The sequence below is a fragment of the Heterocephalus glaber genome, unplaced genomic scaffold, assembly GCF_053883595.1.
Source record: "Heterocephalus glaber isolate CG9 unplaced genomic scaffold, H.glaber_assembly_v1.0 deba00001509, whole genome shotgun sequence".
Lineage (NCBI taxonomy): Eukaryota > Metazoa > Chordata > Mammalia > Rodentia > Bathyergidae > Heterocephalus > Heterocephalus glaber.
Genome location: NW_028258325.1, coordinates 38735348 through 38747476, shown reverse-complemented (window position 1 = coordinate 38747476; position 12129 = coordinate 38735348). Strand labels below are relative to the sequence as shown.

Genomic DNA, 12129 nt, shown 5'->3' with positions numbered 1-12129 from the left:
GAGTAACTTGCTGATTGGATTACTTTTTTAGTTAATTAAATATAATTTTTCACTTTTATGACCATTCAGTGAAGCACAAAACAATGAATACTACAGTTTGAAGATGTTCTTCTTTTTCCTTAAGTTCATAAACTATGGAAGAGTTAATGAGAGTGCTAGTTTATTTCATTTTAAGTTGTATCTTGCCTACAAACTGAGACAATGAATAAACATCAGAAGGAATCTGATCAATTTTATGTGCTTAACTTCTAGGCTATTTCAGCATTTTCATGCCATTTTATGACTGATTTATATTTGTAATTTCCCAGATAGTGCACAAATTTTCATTGTATCTATACAATTATTTTTAAAGCTACATTGGTTACTCATGCATTTTCATACTAATATTTTTGAAGTGTAACAAAAGATAAACTATATCATTTTGTGGTATAAATGTCCATATAAAAGTTTATTTGATATATAATTTTTCAGGGCTGGGTGGTACCAATTAAATTGACATTGTGATTTGGGCTATCAAATGATATTCCATTGCAACCCTTGAATTTGGCAATAGAAATATCTATGAATGCAAAAACCAACTTCTTAATAATATGTGTTAAAAAATAACTTAGTCCTGAGAAATACATATATATAAGTCTTCCCATGGATGAAATCACAAGTTGCTAAGGTAAATCTGTCAAAATCACTGAAGCTCTAATCTAACTTTCAGGAAGCACCTAACATTGTTTATGTTATTTTAGTTCCATTGTTGAGATAAAGAGAACATCATATCAGTAATGATGCCTGTTTTCATTAACTTTTCTGTAGCTAAAGTGACTAAGCTCAGAACCTAGAATAAATTTATTCTAAAAATAAACAAGACCTTAGAACTGAAAGGAATCAAGGAGAGTGCCATAAATTAGCCTATGTGCTTAAAGGATATTTCATGCTATCTGCTACTTCCATTTATTTTCTCTTAGGCTTAGTGAAAATAATGATTTTCCTGAAATACAGAATTTTTCCTGATGGGGGCATTTTGGTGTCCTTTCATACCATTCTTTCTGGAGGAAGCCCTTTGCTTTTGGTGTTAGCAGACAAGAGTTCTGTAGACACAGTTGAGTTATCTGTCAATACAGAGTATATGATATTTGTTTAAACATTCATAAAATACAAGCCAGGGATGTAGCTCAGTGGTTTAGCGTCTGATTGGCAAGCACAAAGCCCTCAGTTCGATTCCCCATACAAAGAAAATCATAAAATACTAAGTTTAATTTCCATCACAAGAATAATAACTCAGATGCATATTTACATTGCATGTTTGGCAATTAGAAAAAAGTATTCAACATGTTTCCAAATGGTTTGCACAATCTACAGTTTATGTGTAGATTGTACTTTGGTGATATTTAAAGTTAGATTTTATAAATAAATTTTTAAATCCACTCATTTATACTCAAGCTATTTTTGAGCCCTATATTAGAAGACAAAGTTACCTTGCTTTCTGACCTTGGACAGAAATTTATTCTTAGTCTCAAATGTGAAATTGAGCAACCAGATTAACATTCTAAAAATGAAGCTCTGGATCAAATGATACAACTCCAAGCTTTTAATACCCTTCCCCATAAAAAAGTAATTGTTTACACAACCTGCAAGTTCTTCTGGAACTTTCCTTCATTCTCAGTGTTCCTTTTCTTGCCCAAGACTATTTGTTCCCTCCTAGCTCTAAATTCTGTTCTTGTTTTGGCTTTTTAAAAATTGTTTCATCAGATATTACTTTCTTCTCTTATATCTTCAAAGCCGTCTTTTCCTTTTAAACTGCCTCCTTCCTGTTAACCTATGAAGATTCTTAATATGCTTAATTTACCACAAAGGCAAAATTACTTCCCAGATTCTGTCATTTCCTTCTCCCATCCTCAGATTCCTTTTGTCCATTCAACCATTTTGCAAGAATTGGTTTTTCTTTGGTACCAGGGATCGAACTCAGGTCCTTGCTCTTGCGCAATTGCAAGAATTGTTTACAGTGCTATCTTCTCACTTCTCAGCCCACTATCTGATTTTCTTTCCATTTACTGTCCTGTATTTGAAGTGAAGCAATAACCTCCCTAGTTTAAGCCCAGATAATGATTTTCCATTTTTCTTAAAGGGTCCTCACTTAACCTTTTATCTGTTATGCTCCGGGGCCTTACTTAAGATTCAGGTCAACCTCTTTTTCTCATTTCTTTAAAACAGGCCTTAGCATATGAGCTTCCTTCCCTCACATCCTAACAAGTGCCAAAATTCATTCTATGCTTGAGATTCTCTGCCAGAGTTCAGAGTTGATTCAGCTTCTCTAGCATATGTTCCTGTTTATCTCCAAAGACAGTCATTTCAATTTTCCTTGATGCTGTTTTTGTTTTTATTATTTACTCTGTGGTTCTCAATTTAAATGATTTACTGACAATATTAGCAAGATCTACAACACTAAACACATGGTTCAATCATTTACCATCCACACCCAGATAATCGCTACTGATTCTCAGTACAAATATCAATTCCTTGGAAAATTTCTGAACACTAGGTCTGCCTAAATTATTAGATACCCATTATAAACAAGTAGAGTGGCCTACCCTACTCTTTTGCAATAAATTTTGTAGTCTGTAATTGCATGTTTGTGTCTTAACTCCTTTACTGATCATGAAAATGATAAGCATGGTTGTTTTAATACATCATTGACCATGGCCATTTACACAGTGACTTGCATATATTAAGTACTCTGTAAACATGATATGAGTCAATGAAGTATTACCAAATCAAACTCTATAACCCACATTTTTAATATCCACGATCATCCATAGCTAGACACACACTTTCTTGTAATTTTTAGGATCATATATCTAACCTATTCTTTAGACATTTCCACCTGACTGCATCTTAATCGTTACAAATCTTTTAAAAGAAAGGACAAAAGAAATAACAGATAAACAAAATACAATCTTTTCAATTGATTGTATGCCTTCCCTTTACCTATGCCTAAAAACTAATCAGCAATTGATGTTTGAGTGAGGAGCACAGTATAATCTCCTGTAACACCAATTTGGAAGTATTTTTCAACATCTAACATTAAGTCTTACCCAGTCTCCTTTCTACAAGCCTCACATCAGTTCCTCACCATATCGTGTTTATTTTATAATTTATTTACTGCTTCTTATCTCTAATCATGTCTTCTTCTAATTCATCTTCCATATTATTCCCAGAGTTAACCTTTTAAAATACGAATCAGATCATGTAGGTCTTAGCTCTTCAGTGAATTATTGAAGGCAATTTTTTAACGAGCAAAGATAATATGGTCCAAAAAGTTTTCTCATGTACTTGCTTAAAGAATGAATAATGAAGGACTCATTTTAAAAGTTCATTATGCACTTACCTCCATGTGCCTGGGAATATCGGTAGTTTAGAGATTAGGAATGACCAGTAAAGTAACTTGGTCAGAATGGTATAATAAGTGGTATATCCTTAGGTTGAAGACACCCAAAATTAAGCATATATTTTTTTGCTAAACACTGAAAGCAAGAATTATTTCCCCAAATACTCATAACTCTTCATGTTTCCATAATGTTAGACATGCTGACTTTGATTGTACTAATATTTTCTTTTCTTTCTTAAATGACGAACTCCTACTTATACCTTAATATCTATGTGATCTTATTTAAGGTCAACAATTTCAAGAGTAACATAATTGACTCCCATACTGTGTTTTCACAGCACTGGGCACAAATTTATTTTAGCCATCTCATTAAATTATACTTTATTGAAAATAACTTTTTGACTAAGTTACAATCCCTAAAAGAATAATAGTTTTGTCATATTAATCATTGTCTGCTGTTACCTAGCAATGCATCTGACACATAGCTTATTTGAATTGTAGTTGAAATTTTCATTTTTAATTTGCCTCAATTCCTTTATAAATCTGAGACAGAAATATAAACTGGCTGAGGAAAGCATAGAACAACCCAGTTAACAAAGTATTTAAAAACCAGACCCAGCAACACATAGCCAAACTGTTGTGGAATGTGCCATTCTTTTTTTTTGTTTTTGTGGCACTGGGGATCGAACTTGTGTCCTTGCGCTTGAGGAGCAGGCTGTGAAACCACTGAGCTAAATCCCCGGCCCAAATCTGCCATTGTTTCATGAGTCACTTTACTTTATAGACAACATCCATTTTCAATTTTATATATTCACTTATTTTCATTTTAAATATCCTACCACATTCCAAAAGAATTTTAGGCAGTTTACCAAAGAATGCATGAACATAAAGTCTAATTAAATAACATAGAAATAGGATATCATTATGAAGGAAATAGACTCAAATATGTTCACCACTTTGCTTACACATTCACTGCAGTCCAAAGCTATAGTAGTTGAGCTTCAAATTATAAGCTATTTGGTGACTAACGTAACACATGGGGAGGTGGGAAGTTATTTTTCTTTAAAAATAACTTAAATTTTCTGAGCAAAGCTTTTCTTGTACTGAAATTGCTTTTTTAAATCAAAGTACCATGTGAATTTTATAATAGGGAAATCTGGGTGCTGTGGCAAATGATGTCAAATTTTTCCCAATAAAAGCAGTAATGAATTTCATATTGATGTTTCTTGTAGTCCCCTTCAATAAAAGCTGAAGGCATTATATTAACATACAACTCAGTGAAGGCAATTCTTCAAGGAGCTAAACTAATATGGTTCAAGTATATAGCTTTCTCATGGCCCAATTTAACCCAAGGAAAGACTTTAGAGTACTTAGAGAAGTGGATGGACTGTTTAATCTTCAAACGATCTTCTGTAAGTATCACTTTTCTTAGTCAGGATGGTTAGCAGAAAATTAACAGTAGCATTACCCTGATAGGAAGCATGTTGTTGTTTTACAAGCAATGGGCTTTCTAGTAGCCACAATGATTGTAAAAAGGCAACATAATATGATAGAAAAAGCATAAGTTTGCACTTTGGAGATCTGGGGTTTTTTCCAAAGTCTGTTATATTCAGTGTTTGATATAAGATCCTTATTTCCTTATGGTAAGGGACAATCTCTGAGATCTTCTCCAACTCTGAAGCTATGTGACTGTTATTTTTATTCACCTGACAATTCAAATCACTAGTAGATGTCTTTATTTTAGCTAGAACATTTGTTCAAGTAGTAAGCACTTTATTTTATCTCCCAATCAAAGGAAGCCAGGTTTGGTTTCTCACAATTGTGTATGACATTTTGACTTCTATAATCTGTTTTCCAAACATAACATTTTAAGTGTATATTGAGTGACTCTAATAATATAATAAATATTACAAAATATCATTTAAAAACTTGAAAAGTAATTAGTATGGATATAGTCTCTTTTCATTCTACTTCACTGACAATTGAACTGTCAACAAATTGTATAACAGCATAGATTACTCCCCCCCAATACTGTTTTAAAAAATACATCATTTATTGATTTTGTTTATAATCCCTTCCTTACTCCTTTTTTACTTATATGGGCCCCAGTCACAAGGAAAATAACTTTCATGGCATTGTTTTTAAGTTGAGTTTATTTTATTAGTTTCCAGTCTTTCACATCTCTAGATGGTGGAATTGAGGTTTCAGGGGACAATTACATAGTAGAATTGCAGGGCAAGCTATTGAATTCTGTTTCTATCAGTCTGACAGCATATTTATCCTATTCTCTGAAACATATTATCTTATGTTACCTTTTATATTTTATATATACAATTTCTTACCATAGTAACCATTGTAGTAATTGTAATTCTTTTATCATTATGCAGTTGTTTTTTGGGTCTACTTTTTGCCAGCACCTGTGCAAGGAGTCCCACAGGACATAGTTTGTGTCTTCAGTGAACTTATATTAAGCGAAAGGAGAGAAAAGGGGGGAAAAATGTGTGTCTGTGCTATAGAGTCAAGAGCCAGAGCACTGTGGAAGGATGTGGAAGGTCTGGCTACTTCATGTGCACAACAGGAAATGAGATCTCAATAGAAGTGACCCAATACTAGTCTGCTAATGGCAAAAAAGTAAAATGTATCTGACTCAAGGACCAATGTGAAATTAACTTCCAGCTCCTGGCTAAATTGTGGTATCATTTATGGGTTAGAAACTACAGGAGGGTGTAAATATTTGGGCAGGAAGTAAGTGAGCATTTAAATTGAGTGTATTTCTCAAAAGTTTATATGTTCATTACCCCAGGGACATATAGGTACTCAAATTTGAAACACAGTTAATAATTTTGGAGAAATATTTTATTGGTTATCTATTTATAGGTATATAAAACTGTGAATTGCTTTAAATTAATAAAAATAATTATCAATTTGCCTTTTTTCTCCATGTTCATAGCATTCTTAACTTTTAATGTTACTTTTAAAATTTATACTTTAGGAACTCAATGTGTTTTTTTGTTTTTCTTTTTCTGCCATAGCTGATCTTTTACTCTGAGTGATAGAAGATAGTTGTTTCAAAACACCTATAACATTAGGTTAAAATATACTGTAGTAAATTAGGTAGTAAGAACTATTAGAACTTTTGTATTTCTTAAGAGAAACAAAAATTATAGAAGACCATTAAAAATTACCTCATGATAGTAAGTGCTCTTTTGAATAGTTGAGATAATAGGATTCATTGGACTATTTCTCTTAGTGGATTTGAGTACAAAGCATAGGCTACACTAAATAAAATAAAAATAGTTTAGAGAGATCAAAGTCATGTGGCTTATGTATTTAGCATGCTGATGATCTTACTTAAATCAAGGCTCACATTATATTCAAATTGCTTTCTACAATAACATTGAGAACTCTCAGCATAGTTCTTTTGAAAGTCACTAGTGACTAGAACAAGGTAGTAGCTCCTGGAAATGGCTTAATTATTTGGCAGTATCACTATTACTATGACTTATAAAACCATAGAAAGCAATAACTAACAAATCAGTGTCAGGACTTATAAAGAATACTAATAAATACATTATGAATACTTAATCTGACACTGTGCTTTAGAAAATCTTGGAATTGTAAGTCAGCTATGAATATACAAAAGCATTTTTGCTCTGCATACATTTAGCTTTACAAAAAGAACACAGTTTGCTTTACACCAGATCCGTGGTTGTTATTTTCAAGTATACTGAGGGGAATAGTTTTTGCTTTAAAACAAGATTTTGTTAGAATGTCAGACAGAAAACTTTGCTGCCTGTTGTCTACAAAGTCAGGAAATGTGGCATCATATGGATGCTCTCCTTCATTCAGTGAATTAGTAAGAAATTACAGGTGCCAACATTGCGTTATTGACTGCAGATGCAACATATGGCTCCTGCACTTTGATTGCTACTTGTCCTCAAAATGGTAAAGTTTCCAAGTTCTAGCAAGCATTCTGAAGCCAAACTTTGTTTAATGTTGAGCATTTATCTGAAGTTTACAGTTATATTCAGTTATTGAAGACATATTTCTAAAAATGAACAAAATAAGATGAATTTTATCTTTACAGCTAAACCAACAAAACTTACAAATATATATTGAAAATTATTTTTAATACTGCTTCTTATAGAAGCTACAGCATTAGATGAGACATAACTCACTAGCCTACCAATATGTGGCACTGATATTTGGCTTGTATCAGTTGATGAAACCCTTCTGGTTATTTAGCACCGGTGTCCTTCCTGGTCAGTCAGAATATCTGATTGGTCAGTTACTCTAGTCTACACTTTCATAAACACGTTTATTATCACCTTAACATATAGACATCATTGAAGGGTACTCTTGGGGGATACAGGCAGGATGTTGGTAAAAATTAGCCTACAGTTTGTATCTGTAGACTCTTCTTGCAACAACAGATACTTGTATTTCATGATTCTTTGTCTAAATCCTATACCATGACTTGATCCAATTTAAATATCCTACTTCCAAAAAACCTTCCTTGAGTTTTTTTATTCAATGGTATTGACTTCTTCCAAATGCATAAAAGATTGCTTTTTTTGAATATTTACCTAGTGATATAAACTTTTATTGAATATTTTACACAAAAACATACTCCTAAATCTCAAATAACTTACTGTGACAAAAGTTGTGTAAAACAACTAAAACTTAGATCTGAAACTGAGACATTTAATACAGTGATTTTTCAGTCGTTTAGTAGTCAGGAGAACTGGTCAGGATTCAAATCTTTATTACCCTCCATTTCTGAACCTATACCTGAAGTTAAAATGAAACTTACTTCCTCTTCTATGGTGAGATTGAGATGGAACCCTTAGCTGAACTCTCCACCTGACACATCTAAATTCTAGAAAACTCTGTCTTTTTAAAATCAGATACACATTTACCCTCCATTTGTCACAGGAGAACTATATCCTAATCATGAAGGAAATATATTATATAGTTTTACAAAGTAATAAATGGTAGTCCCACATCCCCTTTTCCTTTGCATTGCAGCCAGATCTGGAAGCAGGGAAAGTAAGAAAGGAACAAACTTTTTTCAATAAAAGATAGGAGATTCAGACCTGTTTTTAGATCCTCCTGAACTTTTAGAGATCCTTTCTTTTTTGTTTGAACATTTTGAGTATTCTTTTTTTTTCCTTAAATTTTTTTATTGGTACATTTTAGGTATACAGTACGTTTACATTTATCATTGGGTGTTTGTACCTGTGTATGATATATCTTGGTTCTTATTTTTTCCCCATTACCTAAAGGGTGGAGGGGGTGAAGGGTGCACATTTTCAGTATTCTTAATTAAAATAACTAGTGCAAGCAGTTCTGTCCTAAGTTGTACTATAAATCTTTGGCTTTACACTAATCACTATTTTGGGTAGTTCATTGCTGGCTTAATTTTCTTTGGATTTAGATAACTCACCATATACTCATATTAGGTAGAGACTGATAAGTACTATTTATATTAGCAGGTTTTATTAAATCATCTAACTATTTTGTATCTGCTTTGTGGAAGGGTTCATGCTAATTGTTAAGGCGGAAGCAGCATAAGCCTTCAATAAGCTAAAGATCCTAATGAGGAAGAAGATATCAATGAAATAATTACATAACTAAGAAGGAATTTACACAACTGCAAAAAATACCACAGTGGAAACAAGTTTGGATGGTTTAAAGAGCAGAGAAGGGTAACAAAGACTTGTAATGATCAGGGAAGGCTTTTCTGAATAAATCAGACTTAAATCAGACTAAAATATGAGAGTAAGAGGTCACGTAAAAAATGAAATAGGAAGAAAGTATTCTAGGTTGGGAACCAACATGGCAAGGACATGCATGAAAGGATAGAAATATTCAGAAAACTAAAATTATTTCAGTGGAACTTGAACATAATGAAAAAAGAGAAGTCAATGGTAGAAAAAGTTTTTATTATGAGTTTCTTGAGATACTATTTAAAAGATTTTAAGAGTACAAGTGATATGATATAATGTATGTATTAAAGAGATCCCTGTAGGTCTAGTATGTCTAATGACTGGACATGTTCAAGCCAAACAGGAAGAGCCCAAAAATAATTCTTTGGTCCAGAAAATAAATAATGATGACCCAGGCAGAAGCTGTTGGCAACTGAACTGGAGATTATAAAATGAAACAAATTGGGAATAACTTAGACACAACCCAGGGAGTTGGTATTTCATTGCCCTTATATGCTTTTAGTATTTTTCACTCTGTCATTTGCATAAAGCTATAATTTCTTACCATCTAAGCAAAGCATTACTGTACAGTTTTGATTATAAGGTGAAGAAGAATCCTACTATCAAGTAGAAATTTGGGGTCATTCATCATAGATGATCATTCTACTTGTTAAAAAATTTCTACATTTCATGTATTTGTTCACTCATTAAGTCAACAAATATTTAAGTGAGCACAAGAATAAAAATAGTTGTATTGTTTATTGAAATTGTACTTTCTGTTATTTTCTATGTTAATTACAGCAAAAAATGATTCTCCAGGAAAATAGTACCATTGGTTTTGCTCTGGGAATTTCCTCACCTTAATGGTTTTAGGATTTAATAATGTCATATTTATTTTCCTAAATTTCTTTTTTATAGTGGATAGTTGTGAGTATCAGTGTACATTTTTTTCAGAATTTAAACAGGAGTTTAGAAGATGTTGAATAGCAGGCTCAAACCACACTCTATTAATTCTTCTGTTTTTTAATAGAAAAAAGAGAAAGCGTCTGTCATGATACAGAACAATGCTTATGCGGTGGCTGTTGCCAATTATGCCCCGAATCTTTCAAAAGACCCAGTTCTCTCCACTATCTCCAAGAGTGCGACCACAGCAGAACCCAATAAGAAGCCAGAAAACAAGCCAGCTGAAGCCAAGAAAACCTTCAACAGTGTTAGCAAAATTGACAGAATGTCCAGAATAGTTTTCCCAGTTTTGTTTGGTACATTTAATTTAGTTTACTGGGCTACGTATTTAAACAGGGAGCCTGTATTAGGGGTCAGTCCTTGAATCTAGACACAGGTTATCTTTGGAATATACAGCAACTTTAAACTTGGTTTGTTTTGCTATGTACAGTCTAATAACTGCTAATTTGTCAGTCAATATGTGCAGTATGTATATAGAGGTATAGCTTACCAGTAGACCTTTAACAGAGATACGCGTTTGCTAACTTATGGAAATATGGGCAGAAGAACCGCAAGCTAAAAGAGCCATTGCCTTTTTAAAAGATTTACCCTGGGACACGGTTTGTAGTGGATTTCAGATGACTGATTTATTTCCTATTCTTCTAATAATGATGAAAATTGGGATCCTAAGTTATTATTTTTGGAACATTTTAATTTAAGAGTATTTTTTACTGTTGCCTAATTATAATAGAAGATAATGTCACTTGAGATAAATTCTTAGCAGAACTTCATATCTGCAGCATCACTTCCCTTCCTGAGTGCTCAGAATCCTTGTTACTATAATTGGAAGCTTGACATACATAAAAAGAAAAACTAGAGATTTGAAATCAGCTTTTAATTACTCTGTATATTATCTATAGCCATGTACATATTACAGCATGACAAGCTCAAATAATTATGAGTCACCCTGACAGGATGTTAATTATGCCTACAATTTAACAACTACTGGAATATCATGGTCAGTATATTTTTAGCTTCAGAATTCGTTTGAAAGTAATAATTGAAATCCTATGACAGTTCATTCACTCAAACTACCTTAAATTTAAAAAAAAAAATAAATGTGTCTTACTCATTCCAGGTATGTGTTGTATTGAAATTTATCAGTTAATTTCTTTCTTTCTTTCCCCCTTCCTTTCTTTCCTCTCTCTTCTCTCTCCCTCCCCCCCTTTCATGTTTCCTTTTTTTCTCTTTCTTTTTCTTTCTTTCTTTCTTTCTTTCTTTCTTTCTTTCTTTCTTTCTTTCTTTCTTTCTTTCTTTCTTTCTTTCTTCCTTCCTTCCTTCCTTCCTTCCTTCCTTCCTTCCTTCCTTCCTTTCTTTTCTTTTTGGTGCTGGAGACTGGAAAAATTATCCAGTTAGGCTTCCTTGGAGCAACATTCGTATTGGATTAGAAAATTGTGCCAAAAACTCCAATTGATGAGAATTAATAGGTGTACAAGACTATAGATAAGCACTTATATGATTCTCTTCTTTCCTGTTTACTGCAAATTCTGCCTTAAGGCTTCTTTTCATCAGGACTCAGGAGCCACTAATTATAAAGGAAAGGGCAGTTAGTTGGCACATTTTTCTGACTTGAAAGCAGCTCTTTCAGATAAGAATTAATATGTATCTGCTTTTGTAAACTGGTACTTTAAATTTCACTGACTCAAATTTACAACGGGTTTGTATACCAGAAAAGATTTTGGTAAGTGTTGAGCATTTTTAAACCACGACTTTAAAACATCACCAACAGGTTGTGGACTATTTCACATGCACATACATACACAAACACACTCACACATAAATAAATTAGAAACCACAATTTTATATAATTATAAATTAATGTTAAAATTCATTTTTATTTTAATATTTTAAAATACTCTTTTGTCCCTGAAATATGCTAATAAAAGTTAACAAATATTTGCCTAGATTCAAAGTTTTATGGCAAATCTAAAGGACTTTTAATTGATGTATACATTAGCAGTTATTAATTGACTGGTCATAATAGACTCACCTTAACAATGATGTTTTTGTAGAAACATAAGTAGTCTAATAGTGGCATTT

The 12129-nt window shown here is 32.6% G+C and overlaps 1 protein-coding gene across 10 annotated transcripts in view; it reads left to right on the top strand.

Annotated features, from left to right (window-relative positions):
- The window catches only part of Gabra2 (gamma-aminobutyric acid type A receptor subunit alpha2), a 131896-nt gene extending 120730 nt beyond the window's left edge, over window positions 1-11166 (top strand). For 6 of the 10 annotated variants that reach the window (XM_013073996.3, XM_087187562.1, XM_087187558.1 and 3 more), the window contains 2 exons: window positions 4612-4791; window positions 10118-11166. In XM_013073996.3, coding sequence (XP_012929450.1) covers window positions 4612-4791; window positions 10118-10414 — 477 coding nt within the window. In that variant the 3' untranslated portion in view covers window positions 10415-11166. The remainder of the gene's footprint in view (window positions 1-4611; window positions 4792-10117) is intronic. The other 4 variants (XM_004849776.4, XM_087187561.1, XM_004849777.4 and 1 more) reach the window with 1 other exon arrangement.
- Window positions 11167-12129: the final 963 nt, after the last annotated feature.